This window comes from Artemia franciscana, chromosome 11 (assembly GCF_032884065.1).
Source record: "Artemia franciscana chromosome 11, ASM3288406v1, whole genome shotgun sequence".
Taxonomy (NCBI): Eukaryota; Metazoa; Arthropoda; class Branchiopoda; order Anostraca; family Artemiidae; genus Artemia; species Artemia franciscana.
Window position 1 is genome coordinate 37608682 of NC_088873.1, and position 26759 is coordinate 37635440.

Genomic DNA, 26759 nt, shown 5'->3' on the forward strand with positions numbered 1-26759 from the left:
CATAAAACAATTTGTTCTTAACAATATAACGGCAGACAGAACTAAAATGTTAACAGCTTTTAGTTAAGTCCCATTCACAATGAAATTTTTCTAATACCAAGTTTAGTTAGCGCTAATGTTCGCCAAAAGACTTCTAATAAAATTTTCTGATTGGCTGAAAAATTTTACGAAGAATTCTCATTAGCTCAAATTTGCGCTATTCGGTATTAGTAAGATCTCATTGGAGGGTTATTAAAGCATATTATAGGGTAGAATGTGTTGTTATGAGCCATTTCAAACAGTTCGTGGTAACGAACTGTAGTAAGGAGCGACCCGGCTCAATAGTAAACAAAACTCTAAAAAACGGAATTTTGATGGTAAAAAGTACATCAAAAGAATCAAATTTTCATGCTGATTCTAAATATGTAAGTTTCATTAAATTTAGTCTTTGTCATCAAAAGTTACGAGCCTGAGAAAATGTGCCTTATTTTGGAAAATAGGGGAAAACATCCCCTAAAAGTCATAGAATCTTAGCGAAAATCACACCATCGCATTCGGCGTATCAGAGAACCCTATAGCGTAAATTTCAAGCTCCTATCTACAAAAATGTTGAATTTCTAATTTTTCCCGGAAGACGCTGAATTTGAATTTCTGAATTTGAATCTGAATTTGGAAAATGTTGAATTTCTAATTTTTCCCGGAAATCACGGGTGCGTGTTCATTTGTTTTTTTGTTGTTTTTTTCCCAGGGGTGATCGTATCGACTGAGTGGTCCTAGATTGTCGCAAGAGGGCTCATTCTAACGGAAATGAAAAGTATCTAGGCCCCCTCCCACGCTCATTTTTTCCCAAAGTCAACGGATCAAAATTTTGAGATAGCCATTTTGTTCCGCATAGTCGAAAACCATAATAACTATGTCTTTGGGAATGACTTACTCCCCCACAATCCCTGGGGGAGGGGCTGCAAGTTACAAACTTTGACCGGTGTTTACATATAGTAATGGTTATTGGGAAGTGTACAGACGTTTTCAGGGGGATTTTTTGGTGTGGGGGTGGGGTTGAGGGGAGGGGGCTATGTGGGAGGATCTTTCCTTGGAGGAATATGTCATGGGGGAAGAAAAATTCAATGAAAAGGGCGCAGGATTTTCTAGCATTACTATAAAAAAAACAATGAAAAAATAAACATGAAAACGTTTTTTCAATTGAAAGTAAGGAGTAGCATTGAAACTTAAAACGAACAGAGATTATTACGCATATGAGGGGTTCTAATAATACTTTAGCATAAAGAGCGAGGTATTTAGGAGGAGATAAATACTTCGCTCTTTATGCTAAAGTGTTTTTAGCAATTTTAACTATTTATTTTACGGCCTTTTTGATTCAGGGGTCATTTTCTTAAAGAATTGGGACAAAATTTACGATTTAGTGTAAAGAGCGAGGTATTAACGAGGGTACAAACCCCCTCGTATGCATAATAAAAATGTCAGAATATAAAAGTTTGTTATGTAAGTTAATTCTTAAGTTACGTATATTTTTTACTAATAAAAACGTTCGTTAAAAATTAAAAGTTCTAGTTGCCTTTTTAAGTAACCGAAAAATGGGAGGGTAACTAGGCCTCCTTTCCCACCCCTTATTTCTCAAAATCGTCTGATCAAAACTAAGAGAAAGCCATATAGCCAAAAAAAGAATTAATATACTAGTTTCATTTTAATAATTTATGTGCGGAGAGCCAAAATCAAACATGCATTAATTCAAAAACGTTCAGAAATTAAATAAAAAACTAGTCTTTTTTAACTGAAAGTAAGGAGCGACATTAAAACTTAAAACGAACAGAAATTACTCCGTATATAAAATGGGTTGTCCCCTCCGCAATCCCTCGCTTTTTACGCGAAAGTTTGACTCTTTGTCACAATTCTACTTTTTAAAACAATTTAAAATCATTTTACATCTGTAAAATGAACCAAAACAAAAATTCCTTTGAAAATCTTTATACTGAAACTTAAAAAGATATACGTTTAAGGAAGAGATATTACTGCTGCTACTACTACTAACAACCCACTGAAGCACCATGCTGCCTGAGGCCAACACAGCTGTGCACGTTCTTCTTCCATCCAATTGTACGGAAAGCTTCCCTCCTTACACCCTCACAAGAATTTCCTTTAAAGCCCTTCTTACGACCTCTTTCCACCCCAATCGGTGATGGCTATATATGGCCCATTTCGTTTGGACTTAGATGAATGGCCAAAAAGGATGATTTTTGGCAATATGTCATTCTTCATCTGCACAACGTTTCCTAGCCATTTTAACCTTTCTTTATTATATCTCTACAATGTGGGATAGAATCAGACTTTACATATAGCTTGCTGTTTGAAATACGGTCAGTCAAACGGGCACTCCACAAACTATCTGTCGACAGTTCCTATAATCCTCCTCCATTTTCCAAAGCGCCCACGGTTCAGACCCATGCTTGACCAGTGTCTTCACTGTAGCTTCCAGTGTTCTGATCTTGGTTTGCAGACTTGTCTTTCTATTCTTCCAAACTTTTTTTTGCTGTCAAAAAACACCCTGGGGCTTGCCTACTCTACTTTTTACATCTTCGCTGTATCCACCGTATTTACTAATAATGCTATCCAGATCTGTCAAGCTATCCACTTGACAGATATTCTTGTTAGACTACATTACCTCTTCACCTTCATTCATTCCTAGTCCAAGCAATTTAGTCACATATGATTTAGAAACATCTTTGTTGATTTATAATATGTCACACAAATAAACAAATCAGTCAATGTAAACTTTTCAATACGGAACTGCATCAATGCGTAATTTCTCTTTGCCAGTACCTTAGAACCAAATACCCTTTTGCATGGCAATATTCAAAGCAGGGACATATCAAAAAAGTGGAAATTAAACGATCGAATATTACCTTTAAATTCAAGCTTTTATTTACAAAAAAATCCAATATAGGATATGCTCAAGCTTCTTACCCTTCGCAATTAGTATGTGGGTCAATGTTAACCCATTCCTGTGTTAGTGAGTCTGACCTCGAGCTTTTCTGATCCTCAGTGCTCATAAATGAGCCTATGCACCGTTCGTGATAATGTCACAAAATAATGTCATGATATATGTCAAGCTATCTGTCAAGAATCAAGTGCGTTTATTTACTAATATGCTACCCAGATATGTCAAGCTATCCTCTTGACAGATCTTCTTGTTAGACAACATTACCTCTTCACCTTCATTCATTCCTAGTCTAAGCGATTTAGTCATTCGTAACATTAATTTTTTGAACCTATTCTTGCACCCTCAACTCTTCAAACCTCCAAAGATCGTTCATTATGCTAATATTTCTAAATTGGAAATACAAATTATCTGTATAATCAAGTCAAGCAGAATCTTACTTTCCCATTTGATTTTATGCTCTCCCATGATCTTTGCCGTGCTGCATAGGACATAGGATGAAAAAAGATGAGAAAATAAAAATATGCTGCCATTTACTTCCGAAACCTAGTCTTAAGATTTCGGTTAAAGATGACCGGGGGCGGGGGGTTCAGGAGGGGTGTTCTGATGAAACAAATCAATCTCATGAAACATGCGGAAAATCATTGCTGTTTACGGGAAGGCTGAAGACTGGGTGATTAAGATGAAGTATGCAGTTTTGTATTAGTAGTGAAGTTTTTCTAAAATGTAGGCTATCATAATGTTACTCTTAAAATTCCTCCCATTCATTATATATATTGAGATAAACCCGATTTTGAAAAGGAGGGGCTAATTTCTACCAATGATTTGTACCGCGAAAAATAATGACCATATGCCACTACTTTGGGTAATTTTGAATTTGGTAAAAATTTTGTTATATTTTTTGGTTGTTTGAAATTAGTGAAACCCATATTAAATTAGGCTGAAGGATTCCTTTGAGGATACTGTTCTAAATGACGTCTAATAATATGAATAAGATTTCCTGCCTGTGATTTTCTGAGGGTAATATGAAGGTTTCCTATAGGAAGTCTGAGTCTGAAAATAACCTTAAGAGGCTTTCTGGATGATCTTTTTTTTCCTTGCTATTATACCATTCTCAGAACATTGTTTTACTCTTTTCTGGGTGATTTTACTGAGCTATTTTTCCTAGAAAGTTGTAACTAGGGATGTAGAAAGTTGTATGAAAGTGTAGAAAGTTGTAGTTGTAACTCAACTTCTGGTTTATGGTAGAACCGTATCTGTTCTGCATCCACGTGGCTTTCTTTTGCTCTCAAATGCTAATGTTTGCGTTGAAAATGCCATATTTCGGTGTGGAAACGTGCCAAAAGCTCCAAAAAATAAAAATTTCGTATATTTAAAAAAATTTTAAAGACGAAAATGACTAGCGAGACCTACTTCTATTTTGATAGGGATTCAGTAATGATGACCTACTACCCAGATGAAATATTTCAGTATTTTTTGATTTCGGAAATTCATTGGGAATTTCGAAACAAGAGTATAACATCTCTCTAAAATGGCGTTGGACCGAAATAATAAGTACATTTTTGGAAACATCATTGGCTATAAACAGAAATCAATAATCATCTTTGAACACACAACCGAAATCACCTTTGAAAACACAGAAAACCGCATTGATGTTAGAATCGAGACACCAATGTCTCTTTTTTTCTCCATCGCTAGAAGACTGCTGGAAGATCGTAGGGGGGTGGTGGTTAAATGCTGTTTCGAAAGCTAATGCTCATTTTTACGCATTTTTTATAATTTTGTCTTGACAGGCCCAGATTAAAGGGCCATTTGGCACCAAAATTGACACTACTTGGTGCCATTTTCCGAGTAAAGAAGGCTAGGAAACTAGTTTGACTCACTTTAAATGTTTGGTACGCCCGCGTTGGACTCGAAATTTATATTGAAAATCTGCATCTAAAATGTCAATATATTGTGTGTCAATATATCTAAAATGTGAATATAGCTTGTGTCCTGTCTCAAGTAAAAGTAAGGCAGTAGATCTTCTGGTAAATTTTGGTGAGGGAATTTTATGAGTATGTAGAATGATGCTTATTTAGCCATATTTACTATCATGTGGTAGTCACAGCGCTATGTGTGGGTTAGGAATTTGGAGCGCCGAAACCAATAAAGAGTAGTGTTTGTTTCTCTGATGAGTCCTATTTGATGATGATTAGTTTGAAATAACTTACTTGAATATGGTGGCCTCTGGTTTTGAGTTCAGGATAGCTTATATTTACTAACTACAATCTTGTTTGTCCGTGGGTCTTTTTTATGGGCTGACTTTATTTGGGTATATTGTTTACCCTAGGTTTTTGTTAGGCAACGTCAAAACCTTATTCAAGTGCTTTTCTATTCAAATTACCAATGCTGAAAGAAGTTATTTTTCTTATACTGAATGTTTCTTTTGCCACATTCTGGATCTGCTCGTATTGTTTATTGCCGCAACCACGCATTGCGCTCTCGGCCGAAGGTAGAAAATTAGGACATTAGTACTTGCGCTACGCGGACCATTGGTCAGCATGCGATTTTTTTTAAGTTCTATGTATTGTTAGAAATTTGGCCATAGGATGGATCTTTGGTAATATTGGATCTTTAAAGAAAGGTCAAAAATAATTATTTCTCGTTGTGTTCTGTCTTTGTTTGGATGGTTTAGGTTTCTTTGCTCACAAACAGAAAAATAATGTTTGTTATTTACAAACACTGCACCCAAGACGTGTTTTCACAAGTATAAGTTGGGTAAAAACAGGTCTCAGGCTATTAAAAGGGAAAGATAGAAGTAACATCTGATTGACTTGTTTCTAGTCTACTAACGCCAAACTTCGATGTCAGAAAAAGAATTTTATATTGCTAACATCATAGATATTCTCATAGGAAACAATCTGAGATAGAAAAAAAAAAGTTCACCGCTAAGAGGGCACTGACTGTTGAAAAATTTGTCTATTGAGCAAAGTGGGCGAGTATGCAAACGGGTGTGTATATGTGTTAAATTAAAATAGGATTGGGATTACATACCATGTGAGGAATTTGTTTGTGTTCTCTTTTTCGTTTTTAAACTGATAACAGGTAACACACACATACATAAGAATTTGTTCTGGAGGAAACACAATGTTCCCGGATGGGCATGGGGTTAATTTCGAAAAAGGTAATACAAAAAATCTCCACTATATCCCTGCTAATACCAGACACAGGGTGAACCAGGGGGACTTTGCAAGGGCGTAACTCTACCAACGATCTCGTGAATTTTGCAACTTCTTCCCATAAATGCCTGTAATATTCTTATTCGCCAGTTTTGTTTCTACGAATTTGTCCCAGGTTTTCCAAAAATTCCAGAGTAGCCTACATGCCTGACTGCAATAGAATCAAAATACACCAATAAACATTTTTTGGCCACTTTGACTGTTTCTAGTCTACTAATGCCAAACTTCGACGTCAGACAAAGGATTTTATGCTACTAACATGATAGATATTTCTTTAGGAAATGTTAAAAATTTGTCTATTGACCAAAGTGGGCGGGTATACAAGTGGGTGTGTATATGTGTCTAATTAAAATCGAATTGGGATAACATACCATGTGAGAAATTTGTTTATGTTCTCTGTTTCGTTTTTAAACTGATGACAGGTAACACACACATTCATAGGAATTTGTCTGGAGGAAACCCAATGTTCCCGGATGGGCATGGGCTTAAACTCGAAGAAAATAATACAAAAAATCTCCACTATATCCGTGCTACTATCAGGCATAGGATGAACCGTGGGGGGGAGTGCAAGGGCGTAACTCAACAAAAAATCACATGAATTTCGCAACTTCTTTCCATACTTGCCTCCAATATTCTTATTCGCCAATTTTATTTCTACGAATTTGTCATTCTGTTCGGATTAATTAATTCAAGAGTAGCCTACATGCCTGATTGCAATAGAATCAAAATCAGTAATGAACATTTTTTGCCACTTTTCTTCGTTGTTTCTTTTACCCTGCCGTCTCGTTGTTCCTCATACCTTGTTTTATTCATTACTTTCCTGCTACATAACTGATTTTGTGGATGTTTCATGCTATAAACATTGGTCAGTTGGACGTTATTGAAAACATAATGGGCCAGAATATTCAAATCAAATGAGGTTAAATGCGCTAACCATGGGTGTGCGAACTTAATAATGGAAACATCCTTGACAGACATTTTTTTCTTCTTACAATTGTTTTAATTTCCTTAAGTTTAACAGCATTTGTTATACCACTTTGTCACTTTCAAGGACTTACAGAAAAACAAAAATTCTTCCACGCTCAGCTAGCCAATAGGAGCAAGAATAAAGTGTCTACGTGATATTGTTGATCTGGAAATTCTTGCGGAAAACCATGGATGCCTTTTCTCTTGATTTCGAAACACATGGGAGGACTGGCAACAAGAGAACAGAGAATATTACGAAAATGTTTTTTTGATGGATGACTTGAAAAAAAAAGTTGAGGAAAGGACAAATTAAGTAAATGATGGATAATCACGCTGTGATGTTAACCGACTTCAAAGATTCCTCAATTAAATGAAAATAGATGAAATAAATGAAGGAAAATATTACGATGACGGCCAGGGAGGCCTGATAATCAGGACTCAAAATGCAGACTAACCAATGAAATTGGGACCAGTCAGAAATCATTTGAAAACTAAGATAAATATTTGGGTCCCTGTTTTGTCTTAACTACGCCCTCTGACAAATGCTTAGCTCTTGTCAGGGCCATCATAACATGTGACTTAATGGGCTCTTGCCCATAGTCCATGAACTTAGGGGCTCTGTACCAACATGTGCTGAGTGACATGGAGAAGAAAGTGAAAAGAAAATAAATACTAATGAAATGAAATATTTTGGACAATATAAATTAGAGAGTGACCAACTAAACCAAAGAAGAAAATTTTAAAAATCGACGAATTTATGGCCAGTAAGAAGAAAAAGGAGAACAGTGAAACTAATATTTCCCCTGTATACAAGAAGGCGTCCTCAGCGTTGAGAAATAAAGAATAAAGCATATCAACTTAAAAAACGAAGGAATCCGAAATCTAAGGGAATAATGATAATAATAATAATAATAAAAAAAATCAAACTCAGCTGTTCAATGGCTACTCCATGAAGATCGGCTTGATTTTTCTTTTTATTATTTTTCTTATTTTTGATTCCTTTCTTTTTTGAAGCTGTCGAGGTTTTTATTCTTGCTTTCTCAACGCTGAGGTCGACTTCTTGTATTCATGCAAAATATTCGTTTGATTGTTCTTCTTTTTCTTTTGTCATTTTTCACGATTTTCTTATTTGGTCCTGTCATAATCGGGCAGTTTCTCTTTAGGTCTTTTATGAAGACAGCTGCTACTACTACCAACTTATTGCAGCACCAAGCCTCTTAGGGCCAACAAAGCTGCGCATGCTCGCCCTCTACCTCAAGCTATTCAAAGCTTCGCTCTTTTACTCCCTCCCAGCCTCTCCGGTAGTTCCAGTTTCCTTCAAATCATTTCTTATGGCCCCTTCCATTCTATTCGGGAATGAGTTGCTTTTCGTTTAGCTCCTGATTGATGGCCTAAACGCACAATCTTGGGCAATCTGTAATATGCTGAAAAATAAAGTTACTTGGTTGAAAATAAAAACGAGAACCATCAAACAATTCTTGGTAGAGAACTGTAAGTAAGGGACGACTCGACCCAATATTAACCGAGAATAATAATAATAATAAAAAAAAAATCAAATTTTGGTAACAATTCATGCGTCAAAAAATTTAGATTTTTCTGCTGATTTCAAATTTATAAAATTGATTAACTTTAATGTTACCCATCAATAGCTATGAACCTAAGAAAATTTGACTGATTTTTTTTTTTGGAAAAGGGAAACCAAAAAGCCCAGTGATTTTAATGAAAATCACACCATCAGATTCAGTATATCCGAGAACTCCACTATAGAAGTTTTAAGCTCTTATTTGCAAAAACGTGGATTTTTGAACTATACGGCTCATTCGAATGGAAATTAAAAGTTTTAGTGACCTTTTTGAATGACTGAAAAGATTGGAGGGCAACGAGCCCCGTTCCCACACCACTATATCAACTTAAAAAACGAAGTAATCCGAAATCAAAAGGAATAATAATACAGAAATAAATCCCAGGTGTTCAATAACTACTCCATTCGAATGGAAATTAAAAGTTTTAGTGGCCTTTTTAAGTGACCAAAAAGATTGGAGGGCAACGAGCCCCCGTTCCCACACCACTATATCAACTTAAAAGATGAAGGAATCCGAAATCAAAAGGAATAATAAAAAAAAAAAAATCAATCTCAGGTGTACAATAGCTACTTCTTAAGTGACCAAAAAGATTGCAGTGCAACGAGCCCCCGTTCCCACACCACTATTTCCCCAAAGAAATCCGATCAAAATTTTGATACAGGTATTTTATTCCTCATAGTTTAAAGGTCCAGTAACAATGCCTATGGGAATGACCTGGCCCCCAAAAGCCCATGGAAAAAGGACTGTAAGCTATACAATTTCCCCATTGTTTGTATACAGTATTTGTTATTGGAAAATATATGGGAATGTTTTTTGTTTTTTTGTTGTTTTTTTTTGGGGGGGGGGGTATTTTTCGCTGGGGGATTTTCCACGGGGAGTATTTTCAATGGAAAGGAAATTTTCCGTGTTTAATTTTCCCTGGAAGTGGGAGAAAGATTTAAAATCTTAAATCCGGCGCGATTTTAAAAATGATCGTAATTTTTTTTTTTTTTTTTTTTTTTCAGAGAAAGATGGGTTTATTAATATAAATAACAAAACAAAACAAGCAAATGGCCCGAAGCAAAGCTTGTTTGGGCTTACAACCCCAATACACATACAAATAAAAACGATACGAAAAAGAAGAAGAAAATAAAAAAGAAAAGAAAAGGAAAAGAAAAAAGACAAGAAAAGAAGAAGAAAAAAATTCAATTAACCTGCATTTAACCTGCATTAAATAAAAAAAGTTTTATTTCAGTTTTTTTGACTGAAAGTAAGGATCGACATTATAACATAAAACGAGCAGAAATTATTCCGCATATGAGAAGGACTACCCATCCTCTATCTCCCGCTATTTCTGCTAAAGTTTGATCTTTCTCCAATTCTTTAAGAAGTGGAATAAGGAGCTTTTTAAAGGACTAAAAAACTGCATTGTAACTAGCAAGGGGTAAAAGGTCACCCCCCTCTCATACCCAGAATAATTTCTGTTGGTTTTCAGTTTTAATGTTACTTCGTACTTTTAGTTGAAAAACTTGTTTTCTTTTATTTAATCCGGAACAGAGTTGGGCAAATTCAAAAAGTCATAAGAAAAGTCGAAAACAGGAAAGTGACCAATAATTTGATAAAGAGGTGTGAGTACATGATAATGAAGTGTGAGCCAGCCATTTGAGGACATAAAAATGGGAATCTGCACTCGAAAAAAGGAAAACAGTTGGTACATGGAAATTGCAAGAATAGTATAAAGGTGTATGATAAAAGGCATAGGAGAATAGCATAGGGAATAATCTTGGGGCGGATGACTTTAAAGCCTCCCTGTTTCTATGTCTACTATATAAATATACCGAAGAAAATTACAGACGCATATTCCTTTTAATAACAAAAAATGCATTATCTACTAAGAACATTAGAAGAAAAAGGTAAAAAAGACAAGAAATTTAAATAGTAGAGAAACTACTGAAAAAAGAAACGTAAACGGCTTGCCATATTAAAAGACCAGGAAATCTGTACCTTAGTGAGAGTAAATCCTTCAATTATTGCCCCAAACCAGGGAAAGGCCGCTGATAAGTGACAAAATATCCATGGAACCACCAATGGTAGGCTAAGTAGCTTAAACAGTGTATTCGACAATTGCTGATTTCAATCCTCACCTCCAATGGAATACCAAAAACGCATAAGAGAATAATCATACCCCCACCCCTTAGCAGATATTTCTTCAGTCCCTCGCCTTAAAAAAAAAAAAAAAAAAAAAAAAAAAAAAAAAAAAAAAAAAAAAAAAAACTCATCGGCTGTCCAACAAACATGTACGCAAAATTTTTCTTTTGGGGGAGCAGTGAAAAAAATAATTTGAACCAGAACCGCTTAAAAATACAGGAAAATTTTGAGTTTTGGAGGAGGATTACCCACTCTCAAAACCACCTACGCACATCTCTGCTGGTTATGCTCTGATCATACTTTTGTTTTATGTTAGTGTCTACTATGTGTCCGAAGTGGCCGACGCTTATGCCGGAATTTAATTTTGGAGAAGGGGGCAAATTTAAAGCGCAAAAAGTACACAAAAATAGGAAATCTTACTGTAAAAGTATTTTTAATCTTGAAATTCCATTAGATTGAGTGAAATACCTCCCTTGTCTCTCCCCCTCCCAGTGGTGGTTCTTGCCTCTCTTGTGCCCAGGCCAAAATCTTGATTGTCTCCCACAAAATTTTCAGGCAAATTTTAACAAAATTTTCATTTTCATTAGCAAAATAATTTTCAATTTATTCCTCAATTAATAATTCATTGTTTAATTATTTTTTTGTTTATTATTTAAATTGTTTAGTTATTATTAATTATTTAAATTTGAGCATTTTTATTTAGTCAATTAATATGTTATTAATTGTTTTCATTTATTAACTGCGCTCTCCACTTTATTTAATAAAAATAAAATTTCAAAAATTACAAGATAATTATAATCGTTAGATTATTTCTTTGAAATTGCGCCCCCCTAAAATTCCTTTACTCGGGGTAAGTGCCCTCTCAGTCTCCCCCTTAAAACCGTCTCTACCCTCCCCTCTTCGTGTATGAACCTTTAAAAAAGCGTATGCAATTCATAATCATCTGTGTCTGCCGTCATTTACATACAATCAAGAAACTGCGAACAGCAATTGTACATAGAGCATAGCTTGCTTTTGTTCATAATATGTTTTGGTTTTGTGACGTGCTATTTCTTTTCAATTAACTGTGAAAATCCATGGAGTTATCAAGGCGATTAATTCCTGAAAAGAATGACACGGCAACAATTTTAGTGTTGTGGCGAAGAGGGAAATTTTTGGCAGTCTACTCCGACCGGTGTTGCGCAATGATACCTTCACAATACGTGTTTTTTGGATTATTTAAACCAGCTGAATTTAGCCGGAAGAGATAAAAACAAAAAACTCCGTGGAGCTTGCTATTGCTGTTGCTCTGTGCTTAACTCTATAATGCAACAGTTTGCTGAGGGCTTTTTTTCGTTTAAGAGTTGTAGATACGTCATTTGTTGTGTAATCGAGGTTTTGAAATTTTTTTCGTGTTTTTTAGTATATTACTTAGTTGTTTTAGAGACTTCATACCAGGTGTAGTGGGAAGATTGTCTGTGTTTAATATATTAATTCATCCGTTGGAATACATATTTTTATTTATTGTACTGTAGGGGATTTGTAAAGTAAACAAGTAAGCTTTTCATCTATTTTATATGATAGGTTCAATGGCCGGCTGTCTAATTAATTGGCTGTAAATTTTTTTTTTGTTTTTTTTTAATGAGTTTAGGACCTTCTCTAAAATGCTGAATAATGGGAGAATTTTGAACTTATTATTAAAATTTAGCGTCATAATATATATATATATATATATATATATATATATATATATATATATATATATATATATATATAATATTTAATATATTATGTAAATAGTATTTAACATGCAGCTTGTATTTAATATAAATTTAAGGTATTTGTGTATTTTTCAGAACACACTCGATAAGTGAAGTTAGGTTCTTTCGTGAAACAAACTACGATGCAGGTACATTTGATTATGTAAATCTAACCTAATCTAAATGCTCCTTCTCGTAAGAGTATAAAGTCATGTTGTGTCCATTGATGCACTGTTTTGTTGTGGGCAACAACCCCTTATCCTGGAAAAATATAATTGCTTCTTTTTCAGTCTTTGGCGAATCCCAAATCTTCATTTCGAATCCATGTTCAGACACTATCTTCTATCACTATACGTAGCAAACTAAATTGACTTTTGTCTTCGTGGCAATGAAACCGGATTTTCTCATAAAATGTACCTGCATCGTAGTTTGTTTCATGAAAAAAACCGAACTCCAGTTATTGAGTGTGTTCTGAATAATACACAAGTACCAAGTTTAATAACTTAATGTGATTAATATATGTGTAGTAGATACTTCTGTCTTATAGCCACCATACTCAAGATCTTGTATCGCGAACATGAGACAATAACCGGTTTTATGGTCTTTATACCAGACATCATTAACTTCGGCTCGGCGAGAAACTACATTGTAGCTATATTTTGATTAGGTTGGTATTTCGGTTAGGTTGGTTTAGATTACGTATTTAATATAATGCGGTCTGGGCGGCCCCCCTTCTATAATCCTTTGTTGTAGATTTCATAATTTTGCTGATAAAGTGTTATATTTTCATCATATTTTGTTTTATTTCATTAGCATTAACCAAACTTCACTTCTCTACAGAACTTGAGTGTGGTGGCTATAAGACACAAGTACCGTGTAGTATGTAAGTTATGTGTATAGTGTTTAATATATTAAAAAATAGTGGTAAATTCGAGTTTATAAGATAAACAGTCTATTTGTTTGATGTTCACTCTAGAAACACTCCGGAGGTTCAGTTTAACAGACAAATACCTTTTTTTCAGCCCCTTGTACATTTTTTAATGTGTAACAAACCATGAAACATAACATTCCCTAACAAATTATACTTGAATAGGAACTTTGATAATTGTGAAAATTGTAGACACCAAACAGCGGCTGGTGACCACCACGGATGGTAATTTCCAGATCTCGGTTGTCTTTTTAAGTCCTATTGCCCCATCCCACCGAAACTTCGAAAGTTTGAACTTGACCCCCCAAAGCTGTTCACAAGATATTGTATATGTATCATATCCGTATTCATTGTACATATAGTGTCTTTTGATTTACCTCTGTTCCTTCCAAGTTGAAATTTCATGCTCACTTGCCTTCCTTTCCCAGCACCCCTTTAAAGCTTCTACACGAACCCCTAAGTCGTTCCAGAGATTTTGTAGATATGTTAATTTTATGAAAGTTCTCAAGCCGAACCGACCAGCCTAGTTTTTTCTTTTTATTTTGTGCTGAGGACGCCTAGTTTAGATACAGGCGAAATATCCGCGTTATTTTAGTCTCTCTTCTCTTTTCTCTCTACTGGCCGCAGTCTCGTTTGAGGTTTTTATGGCACTTGGTATTAACCAAGTGACATATAGCAGTCGCCAATTCTGTCGGTCTGTCTGTCTGTCGGTCTGTCGGTCTGTCGGTCTGTCTGTCCCGGTTTTGCTACTTTAGGCACTTCCAGGTAAGCTAGGACGATGAAATTTGGCAAGCGTATCAGGGACCGCACCAGATTAAATTAGAAATAGTCGTTTTCCCGATTTGACCATCTGGGGGGGAGTGGGGGCCCGGTTAATTCGCAAAAAATAGAAAAAATGAAGTATTTTTAACTTATCAGCGGGTATTTGGATCTTAATGAAATTTCATGTTTGGAATGATATTGTGTCTTAGAGCTCTTATTTTAAATCCCGACCGGATCTGATGACATTGGGGGGAGTCGGAGGGGGAAAACCTAAAGTCCCGGTTTTGCTACTTTAGGCACTTCCAGGTAAGCTAGGACGATGAAATTTGGCAAGCGTATCAGGGACCGGACCAGATTAAATTAGAAATAGTCGTTTTCCCGATTTGACCATCTGGGGGGGGGGGGAGTAGGGGCCGGTTAATTCGGAAAAATAGAAAAAATGAAGTATTTTTAACTTATGAGCGGGTGATTGGATCTTAATGAAATTTGATGTTTGGAATGATATTGTGTCTCAGAGCTCTTATTTTAAATCCCGACTGGGTCTGATGACATTGGGGGGAGTTGGAGGGGGGAAACCTAAAATCTTGGAAAACACTTAGAGTAGAGGGATCGGGATGAAACTTGATGGGAAAAATAAGCGCAAGTCCTAGATACATGATTGACATAATCGGAACTTATTTGTTCTCTTTGGGGTAGTTGGGGGGGGGAGTAAGTCTTAAAAATTAGAAAAATGAGGTATTTTCAACTTGCGAACGGGTGATCGGATCTCAATGAAATTTGATGTTTAGAAGGATATCGTGTCTTAGAGCTCTTATTTTAAATCCCGACCAGATCTTGTGATGGGGGCGGGGAGTTGGGAGGGGGAACCTAAAACTTTGAAAACACTTAGAGTGGAGGGATCGGGATGAAACATGGTGGGAAAAATAAACACAAGTCCTAGATAGATGATTGACATAAACGGAACGGATCCGCTCTCTTTTGGGTAGTTGGGGGGGGGGGGTTAATTCTGAAAAATTAGAAAAAATGAGGTATTTTTAACTTACGAACGGGTGATTGGATCTCCATGAAATTTGATTTTTAGAAGGATATCGTGGCTCAAAGCTCTTATTTTAAATCCTGACCGGATCTGGTGACATTGGGGGAAGTTTGGGGTGGGGAGACCTAAAATGATGGGAAACGCTTAGATTGGAGGGATTGGGATGAAACTTGGTTGGAAAAATAAGCAAAAGTCTTGCATACGTAATTTACATAATTGGAACGGATCCGCTCAATTGCGGGGGGGGGGGGTAATTCTGAAAAATAACGTATTTTTAACTTACGAAGGAGTGATCGGATCTTCATGAAACTTCATATTTAGAAGGACCTCGTAACTCTGATATCTTATTTTAAATCTCAACCGGATCAAACGTAATTGGGGGGGGGGGCAGTTGGGGGGACCGGAAATCTTAGAAAATACTTAAAGCGGTGAGATCAGGATGAAACTGGATGGGAAGAATAGAAACCTGTCTAAGATACGTGACTGACATAACTGGACCGGATCTGCTCTCTTTGGTGGAATTGGGAGGGGGGAGGTAATTTTGAAAATTGAGGTATTTGTAACTTACGAAAGGGTGACCAGATCTTAATGAAATTTGATATTTAGAAGGATCTTGTGCTATAAAGTTTAACTTTAGGTTCTGACCTTCTCACAAGTGCCAAATGAGCTCTTGGCTCTTGGCTCTTCCGACCTCGTACAATATGAGCTCTCGGCTCTTCCGACCTCGTCCAAATGAGCTCTTGGCTCTTCCGACCTCGTACCATATGAGCTCTCGGCTCTTCCGACCTCGTCACAAGTGCCATATGAGCTCTTAGCTCTTGTTTTCTGTTGAGTTTTATCTTTTTGTCGTTTTATGTTTATTTTAGGAATCTAATTTTTCAGGTTTTTTTTTCCGTTCCCTTGTAAATCGTTTAATATGTAACATACCATGTAACATAAGACACCACCTTCTCAGATGTGGTTCTGAGGGGCGGTTTTAGGGGAGGAGCAGAGGAGGCACTTCCCCGGGTGCAGAAATTTTAAGGATGCGCAATTTAAAATAAACAAAAATGCAAGAAAAGTCATTAATGGCCTATATAAATGGAGAATTTTATTTATAAATGATGATTTTGTTAAAATTTGACCTGAAAATTTCCCCCGGGCGCAAGAGAGGCCAGAATCGCCACTGTTCATTTCCCCTTCCTCCCCACACACTCTGAAAGTTTCAACTTGATCCCCCAAGCCGTTTTCGAGATTTCGCAAATAAGTTATTATTGTTGCTTATAGCGTAAAAAATCCCGGTGAATAAAAGACAAAAGCATTTTTAAAACCCCCTTCCACCTAGTCTTCTATCCCGAATCAAAATTTGTTGTCCACTTGCCCCCTTCCCTGACGCTACTTGGAAGTTTCATCTTGATCCTCTAAGTGATTGCCGAAATATTGGAGATACACCATTTTGATAGCATGGTAAGACTTAATTTCTTTTGATTTACCTCGGTACTTAAACGTGAATAGATTCCAGTAGGGACTTAAAATGCAATAGTGTTGTATGTAAGTCGTGGAATTTTTAGGTTTTCTTCATAAGTGATATTTTTATTTGAAGGATTTCTATATTTTTGTGCGTTTTATTTCGTTTTGCTAAATTTTTTACCCTGTTTTTTTCGGAAGCTATATTTTGTTGAAAAAGATTTTGCATCTTAGTGCTCGTTGTTGTTGTTGAAATTTGCTATTCCAAGTTTTAAGCCTTTCCTCAAAAGCACATCCAGTATTATTTACAGTGCAAAATCTATGTGTAAACAAATCGCGAGTTCCTTGATTTTGGCCCTTGCTTTTGGGCGTCTGAACATCATTGGTATTTAACAAGTTGAAGTTCTTTTATTCAATAAATATAAACAATTCTACAATCAAAAAAAAAAAAATCTATTCCTGGCTGGAGTCAGAAATTGATCAGTTTTGCATCGTTACTAAATCCAGACTACCGCAACGTAAACTTGGGTTATATTTGCACTGGTAGAAAATTGCATAGCTTCCATTTAAGCAAAGCTAATCTGAAGTATATTTTACGACTACTCACATTTGAACATACAGGTGATAGAATTATCTCGGATTGTAGACTATTGGAGGCTCACAGGGAAATACTGTACCTATTTATTTTGCTGAGGTATCGAATCGATACAGTCTTGTTATTTTCAAATTTACCGTATCCAATAAGGTTCTCTTGGCCCTTTCTGAATGTTTCTTTAAAGGCGATAAAAAAAACCTATTTATGGTTTATCAAATCTGTTTGGAAATGAAGTTTTCTGGCACTTTCTGGGCCCCATTTGGCCATTTTTCTACTTAGGTTCTTCTTGATCCAGTGACTTGTTAACGTTATTGTTCGCCCAAGCAACGACCTTTGAATGTGTCCAAGCAATCGGAAGGAATAATTTTTTGGACCCAGGATTTTCAGAATGAACCTGCTCCCAGACTAAATTTTTTCTTGTACATCAGGGTCCAGGGGCTTACAGTTTTAAGTTTCAATCTGTTCGGAAAAGAATGGTTTGTTGGCCCGATTTTCAGTTTTGCGTTTCATTTGTTTTATTGAAGTTCAAGGAGTCTTTAGCTTCAAGGAATTTCAGATACAAGGTTGAAAACAGTACAAAAAAGTCCCTTATTTAAAGTTCTAGGTATCCCAATGTATTTGTTTTTTATACATAGGACTGCTGTTCCATGAACTTCCTGATGCAAGTTTCAAGCCATTAGGGAAAAAATCGGTCGTTTTCCGGCCTTTAAGTCTTTGGCCGTTCAGAATCTTAAACATTCATGATATATTTTTATTGGAAACCATGGGCCTCTGCGGTCTGCGGCACGATTCCTGTTAGTAAGTCTTCGCATAATATTAATCTTGATATAATAGGGGAATCTGTCTTTTATTTTCAGGTGTGACATCTTCATTATTTGTTGTTTCCAGATTTTTAAACCTTGTGTGACTGGCGTTAGATAAACAGAAATGTACGCTTCCATAAACCCCCTGGACCATTCAGTGACTCTTCCCTAAAAACGGATTTATTGTATTTGGCGTGTCCATAACCTATGCCTTTTATTTCAGGAATTTGGATTCTTAGCAGCCATGTTACGTATGTGTCTTAGCAGAACCACGTGTTTATGTTAAAATGGAACACAACACGATTGCCAACCCTGAAATATCAAGTGAACTGAAGATGCATTTTATCGGCAAGTCTCCAGTAATGAGAACATCCGTAATACGGAAAGCCCCGCCTGAGATCGTACCAGAAAATGGCACTTGTAGTTCATCTAGCTCTTTAGGACACTCGTCAAGCAATGAAGAGCTGAAAGAGCTTAAAGGAAATGAATCTGCCCAGGAACCAGCAAGCTGTAGTGGCTTAGAGGTCAAAAGCAGAAAAAGAGGCGCAGGTTCGAGACTAGAACTGCCATTGAGAGAGAAGATTAAGGTCATTAATGCAAGAGACTCGGGGAAAACTATGAGGCAGATTGCACTTGAGTTTGGCTGTGGCAAAACTCAGGTAGGTTTGCCCTTCTATTTTTGATTTTTAGTCCCTTACAATTCATAAGACGGATAGGTCATGTTTTACGGATGAAGTATATTAGGCTTCCAAAAATCGTGTTTTTCGCCATCCTTCTAGGGGTCAAGTGGAAAGTAGGACGTCTTCGAATGGGTTAAGAAGATATCAAATTGAACGCTTTGGGTGGGGAGGGGGAGGATGAACGTTCACAGTTCTGTTCACCTCAGATGGCTTGGTACTGCGATGATTTTTTAGCTGGAGCAGCACGATTATACCACTTTTCTTCTATTTCCAGCGTAAATGGGGTATCTAAAGCATAATCAATAAATTGCCACCTTCTTGATCCACCAAGTTAAGATGCCTTTTATTTATTTGTAAATTTAGCATGGACGTAGATATATGTGTGGCTACCCCCCCCCACCGAATTTATAGTACCCTAAAAAGTTCTCAAAATCAAGTGTACATTTAATTAATGACAGAAACTCGTCAACCAGCCCCCCCCCCCCTGTAATTTGCTCCCCCCAGAAAATTCCTAGCTATACGCTCTATAATTATAATACTAAATGGCAGAATGGTTTATGCTGTAATCAAATACAAGGCAGAACCGTGGAAATTTTGTGAGTACATCTGCAATACTGTACTGCGAGCAACGTTTTTAGCGCGGGTAGGGTCAAAATGGTATTGAGCGGAAATTGACATAATCAATTAGTTTTAAAACACTGAAAATTATTTTTGCTGATTTTTTGTAATTTCGGGGCCACCGAGGGAATTGTGCTCTTTGACGAAAGGGCACCCTGCCTAATGTCTGACAAATTTTAACTGTTCAAATTTAAATTGTTCTCTATAAAGTTTTCTGATTTATTTCTTTGTAAGTGTAGATGTTACATAGATTGTTTTATCAGTTTTGGTAAGTAAATAAGTTTGTAACGCTGAGAAGAGAGGTGGAAAGTTTTAAGGTAAAAAAGAAAAACACCATCGACAAGTTATGTGTAAAGCCACAGTTTCAGAGGACATCCTTTCAGCGATGGCAATTGTGAGAGGACATGTGCCCCCATATATTTTTGTCTGTCTCTAGATTTTGAAAATGTTTTTTAAGGGGGAGGGGAATCCTGTGAAAATGCCCTTTTTGGTATTTTCAATAATAAGAGTGAAAAAAAATGCTCCCTCCTACTATATTTTGAAAAACACATTTTGTCCCCTCCCCCTGCCACTGCATCCTGCTGCACAATTTTTTTTTTAGTTCCTAGAGACATACTCATAGTCCATGCGTGAAAAGCACTTATTAGAGACAATATTTAGAAAATGTTTGTATTCGAATGTTGAATAAACCCTGAAACATTCTGAAATATGAAAGTGAATAGCAATGTTAAAACATGAAACAAATAGGAATTCTCCTATACGAATTTGAAAGGGTATAATCCGTATCTCTAAACCCCTCGCTCCACAGCCCAAATGTTTCGAAAGGTTATCGACAAAGTAAACTGGTTGTATTTGTTGGATTCTAAAATGTTTTCAGGAAAATGCTGGCTAAACCTTAGCGTAAATAGTGGGAGAGGAGCAGTGTCTCCAGTATAGGGGAATTTATTTTAAGTGTTTGTGTCACTCTTTTACTTTTTTGGAAAAAAAGTCTTTATCTAATTCTGAATTACAATGGTAATCTTATCTGTCGTTGACTCTTAAGGCGATTCTCCGAGGTTTGAAGCCAATGCTATTTTCCTATAGCAGTGTAATGCGTATTAACAACAGACACGAGCAGATTCTTTGATGAAAAAATTACTGTGGCTTCATTGAAAGCTTTGACATGAATAGGCCGAACAAATTTGCATTTTTTTTCTTTAGAGCTTCATAAAAAATTAATTAGTGGGGACACCTCTAATTTTTAAAAGTAGCAATAAAATTACTTTTAGAAGACGTAGAGAATTGTAAAGTAGCCTCTCCATTTGCCACAAGATTTCAAAAATTTTAGCCGTGAATTTTTTTTTTTTATTATCATCAGTTTCCTTTAAAATTTGCCATTTAAGATATTCTTCCTTTACTGTTTAAAAGGGTTTTACTAATCATATAGCCTTGATTTTTGTGTCGTTTTGTAGATCTTATACCGACAAATAATCCCAAAGATTGTTAATTTTGTAGTTATAACAGATGATTTTTAGCAATAATTCTTAGTATTCAAGATTTCCTCCTTTCTCATTGGCTTAAGCACTCCTTGAGGGGTTTGCCAGAATGTCATTAAGAATGTTGACATCTCCTTAGCATTAAGACCAGATTTAAAAGGAAGCTGAAAACATGTATAATTGGCAACAACACCTTAAGGCAATATCATTTTAACACCATACGAATTGGAATTTGTTAGGTTACAAAGCAGATAACAGTTTGGCTTTACAAGTAAAGAAACACCGATTGTAGGCCTATAAAATGTATGAACATTATTTTTAAAAAGAATATTGTTCTTAAAAACACATCATTTTAAACATTATTGGCCTTTAAAAGTAAAGAAACACTGATTGTAGACCTATAAAATGTATGAACATTTTTTTAAAAAAAGAACATTATTCTTAAAAACACATTATTTTAAACATTATTGGCCTTTAAAAGTAAAGAAACACTGATTGTAGGCCTATAAAATGTATGAACATTATTTTTAAAAAGAACATTATTCTTAAAAACACATTATTTTAAACAATATTGGCCTTTAAAAGTAAAGAAACATCGATTGTAGGCCTATAAAATGTATGAATATTATTTTTAAAAAGAACGTTATTCTTTAAAACACATTATTTTAGACATTATTGGCTCTTAAAAGTAAAGAAACGCCGATTGTAGGCCTATAAAATATACGAACATTATTTTTTTAAATCTAAAGTTGTAGGATATTCGTCCATTTTAGTTCCACGGGATCTCATTTTATTCCTAATAGTGCCGTATCTTAGAATATTTTGGTTTTTCCCCGTCATCTCATATAGTTGATGATTTATAAGCTCGTTCATAAATGACTGATTACCCCGGTTTGGAACCGGGGTAATCATATACTTTGCTTTACGGAGTAATGCATATACTTATTAAATTAATGTCATTTAAAGTGATATGCTCCTGAAGGTACATAATAAACATTAGGCACCCTTGCCCTGGGGTCATAAATACAGGTAAGGGAGGAAGGAAACCCCTTAGGAGTATTTAATAAATTTTTGAAACTACTTATATTTATATACTATTCATCAAAAACAAGAGCTAAGAGCTCAAACGGCACTTGTGACAAGGTCAAGAAGAGCCAAGAGCTCATATGATATGAGCTCTAGCAAAATTCTAAGAATCAATAGATTGCTTTAAAAGGAAAATCAGAGGCTTAATGCTGGTCGGGATTTAAAATAAGAGCTTTGAGATACAAGGTACTTCTAAATATCAGAATTCATTCAGATCCGATCGCCCACTCGTAAGTTAAAAATACCTCAATTTTTCAAATTTTTCCTCTCCCTTCAGCCCTCAAGATGGTCGAATCGGGGAAAACAACTGTAACAAGTCAATTAGTGCAGCTACCTGACATGCCTACCAATTTTTATCGTCCTAGCACGTCCAGAAGCACTAAACTCACCAAAACACTGAACCACACCACCTAACTCCCCCAAAGAAAACGGATCCAGTCCAGTTACGTCAATTACGTATCTACGCCGTTTATAAGCGTTTTCCAAGATTTCCAGTTTCCCCCTCCAATTCCCCCTCAATGTCAAAAGATCTGGTCGGGATTTGAAAGAAGAGCTCTGAGACCTGAGTTTCTTCTAATTATAAAATTTTATTAAGGTCTGGTCATCCATTCTTAAGTTAAAAAAACCTCAATTTTTCTAATTTTCCCAAATTAACAACTTCTAGCTCCCTCAAAGAGAACGGATCCGTACCAGTAATGCCGGTCCCCCCTCCTAATGACACTGAATCTGGTAGGGATTTAAAATGAGAGATCTGAGTTTCGAGGTCCTTCTAAATATGAAATTTCATAAAGGTACGATCACTCTTTCATAAGTTAAAATACCTAATTTTTTCTATTTTTTAGCATTAACCCTCCCTCCCCAACTCCCCCAAACAGAACAGATCTGTTCCAGTTATGTCAATCCCGTTTCTAGGACTTGTACTTAGTTTTACCACCAAGTTTCATCCCGACCCCTGTACTCTAAGCATTTTCCAAGATTTTAGGCCCCCCCCCAACTTCCTCTTCACCGGATCCGGTCGGGATTTAAAATAAGAGCTCTGAGACGTGATATCCTTCCAAATATCAAATTTCTATAAGATCCAATCTCTCCTTCGTCACTCGAAAATACCTTTTTTTTTAATTTTTCGGAATTAACAATCCTCCTCCCAACTCCCCCGAAGAGAGCAGATCCGTTCCAGTTATGTCAATCTCATATCTAGGACTTACGATTATTTTTACCACCAGGTTTCATCCCGATCCCTCCACTCTAAGCCTTTTCCATGATTTTAGGTTCCCCCTCCCATCTCTCCCCCAATGTCACCGAATCCGGTCGGAATTTAAAATAAGAGCTATGAGACACGATATCCTTCCAAACATCAAATTTCATCGGGGTCTGATGACTCTTTCCTAAGTTAAAAATACCTCATTTTTTCTATTTTTCAGAATTAACCCCCCAACTCCCCCAAAGAGAGCGGATCCGTTCTAGTTATGTCAATTGCGTATCTATGACTTTTGCTTACTTTTCCCATCAGGTTCCATCCTGATCTCTCGACTCTAAGCGTTTTCCAAGATTTTAGGTTCCCCCCCTCAATTCCCCCAATATCACCGGATTCAGTTGGGATTTGAAATAAGAGCTCTGAGACGCAACATTTTTCCAAACATCAAATTTCGTTAAGATCCCGTCACCCGTTCGTCAGTTAAAAATATTTCATTTTTCTATTAACCGAAATTTTTCTGAAATATTACCGGCCCCCGAAAAAATATTATTTTTCCGAATTAACCAGCCCCTACCCCCTCCAGATGGTCAGATCTGGAAAATGACTATTTCCAATTTAATCTGGTCCGCTCCCTGATACGCCTGCCAAATTTAGCTGTCCTAGCTTACCTGGAAGTGCCTAAAGTAGCAACTAAATCTCAACGTAATTAGAGTTTACTTATCAACATGGTTTGGACTTCGACAGAATGCTGAAATTTTTCAAATAGAATTTACTTACTAATATTTATATGCTATTCACCAACACTAATAGTTAACCTATAATAGTCTACTATTCAAACAACCCTAATAGGTTAAGGTTAACAATACTGCTACTAATACATTATGACCCCTAAACAATCTCTATACTATTCGCATGTCAATGAAAAATCCACTTTCAATATTCACTTTCAGTGTCGGACCAAGTAATTTTCTCACATCCACTGTCTTCTGGCTCCAAAGTCCGTTTCATTCCGCGATTTGCTGCAGCCCGGACTAAGGCAGGCTCTCTAAGTGGCATGTTCCTAATCAATCGCGAGTCTAATATCTCCGGAAGTAAACAATCGCTCCAAAACTCCTGAAGCTTTGGTAATATGGACAAAAAATATTCTTTTGATCTCGGAATAGTTAAAATTTCCACATCATGCTCATGGTGATATACCACCAAGTGACATTCTTCATGATTGGTGATTTCTAGCTGACCTTGAATTTGAGCATAGTATTTGTGATTTTTCTTTAACTCCAATTTTGAATTGTGTGACCATAGGAAAAAATTCTTTACCAATCCTTTTTGGGATGCCACTTCCCTTATGGTCATTCCTCTGGGAATATTATGGACAGTCTTCACTTCAACTGGTGTGCCGTTTTCTAAGCGACCATCAAGAGAAGCTCCAAGAAACTGGATATTTGGATGAATGAGTAGTCCCATTTGATCTCCTTTTATTAATGATACTCCCTCTCTCTGCTCGTACGCCGTCAGTGCAATAGCCTCCAGTTGAATTCCCCTAAGCATTGGAATAGATTTGAAATTAGAATTAATTCGGATATTCTTGACTATGGGTGCGGTTGGAGTATTTTTTTTTGCGAGAAGCTATTCTATGAAAATAAGTGGCCGTAATCCTTTTGCTCCTCTCAAATATCCAGTTATCATTTTGCCCCATTGTGTTTACGTAGATCTCCTGCAGTTTGGCTCCATCCAGATTCATATTTTTTGCAACATAATCAGCTTTTGCGATTTCAAATTCCTCTGGATTCATATCAGGCTTGTTGCAATTTGGTCCGTAATTTTGATCGCCTTTAGGCAAACTCCGATTCTCTTTCTTTTTGGCCATATATCTCCCACCCATGGTTGCGTAATATCTTTTCTGATTTGTTTTTGTCCGTTTCCGAAGATTAGAAGTTTTCACCGTGTATTCTTTTGTTATTTTGCAAGGACTGTAGCCAAATGTTTTTTTCCATGTAGAAGATTGCCATTTCGGGCCCAAGGAGTAGGATAGGCTTGCTCCACTTATCCTAGCATGGTATGACCATCGTTTCGAGCGGCTTATTTGTTTTCCGCCTACGAATTTCACTGCAACAGACATATAATTCTCGGCAAGATTGGTCGTTGCATCGTTTCTTAATAAGTCCGCTTTTTTACAAATATTTTCCACGCCAGCTTTTACATCCTCCAAAATAGTTTTCGGAAGGTTATTATAGCGGTTCTCCACAGTTTCTAAGACCCCATTCTTTTTGGCACAGCCAGAATCACACTCTTTATGATTACCAAACACATGCTCTGGGCCTCTTCGTAAGAGTTGTCTTAGATTTTCGGCAGACCCACCATCAGCCGAGTTCTTTTTTATTGCACCTCGTAGATTTTTGGTTAGCTTTAGAATTATGTCATTTGAAAGAAATTTGCTGTGCATCCCTTTTTTTGTCTTCACAACATTATGGAGGTATTTTGTATAGTTCTTGGTCACGTGATTGGCACATTCTTCTTTTTGGATATATGATCCGTATGAAACACTTTGTCTTAGCTTGTAAAAAACACTAGAATCGCCGTCTCCGATGTATTGTAAATACTGAAGGTTATGCATGGCTTCACTTTGGCGAAAACCTTCAACAAGAATGTCGGTTTCCATGCTCTTCGAGGGACCATTGTAGTTCATAAAGCAAACATGATCTTTCACTTTCTGGTTTGCCTTCTTTGAGCTGAAGCAGAGGTAACAATATTTATTTCTTATTCCTACATATAATAATTTTTTCGTAAAGGCATCAATGATTACCCCAACACAACCTTTTGCAGTATAATCGTGTCCTTTGCTGCGTTTATTCCAGCCACCATCACAGATGACCTTAGTCCAGAAAAAATCGTTGATAAACCTGTCCTCATGAATGGCTAATTTCAAGGATTCACGACCATTTTCTTCTAAGACATCTGATAGTGCATCCATCCATGCGTTACCAACTAAGCGTTCTAAATTCATAAACGTTTTCGGATTCATATTTTTTATTCCCAATACACTTAATAATTCGTTCAAAGATGCGTAGCCTCCTCCGGTCCCCATGATACCCCATACAGCTTTCACGTTCACGTTGCCTCGTAAATTGCTGATCTTCTCTTTTTTGTTACCTAATATCTGTTCACTGAAATTTGTTAGGTATTCTTTTACAGTAGTGAGGGGGGCTTCCGGCTCACCTTCTACTCGCTTTTTCCAGCCACAGTCTTGGCAGATAACGACGAGCTTCGTTTGGAGTCCAGTGTTTTTAATTTCTTTCACGCAAAGCTTTGATTTCCCGTCCTTGCAATTGAACTGATGTTTTATTGCTTCTATAAACTCACTAAGCAGATGACGCAAGTTGACTATACAATTTACATCTGGAATTCCAGACAAATCGATTCCAAAGTGTTCTCCTGGCGAACCAAAATCGCAAGAGCTACCAGATGGCGCATTTTTACTAACCGTAGAATCATCTATAATAGTTAAAGCCGGATTCGGAGTTTCGGAAAGCCTGGAAGAATTTGGAGACACTGGAAATTTTTCTTGTT

At 36.5% G+C, this 26759-nt stretch overlaps 1 protein-coding gene across 1 annotated transcript in view; it reads left to right on the top strand.

Moving 5' to 3' along the window:
- LOC136033175 (tigger transposable element-derived protein 7-like) overlaps nucleotides 1-26759 on the top strand; it is a 69282-nt gene that overhangs the window by 23571 nt on the left and 18952 nt on the right. Inside the window, exon 2 of the mRNA XM_065713869.1 lies at nucleotides 18362-18797. Coding sequence (XP_065569941.1) covers nucleotides 18426-18797 — 372 coding nt within the window. The 5' untranslated portion in view covers nucleotides 18362-18425. The remainder of the gene's footprint in view (nucleotides 1-18361; nucleotides 18798-26759) is intronic.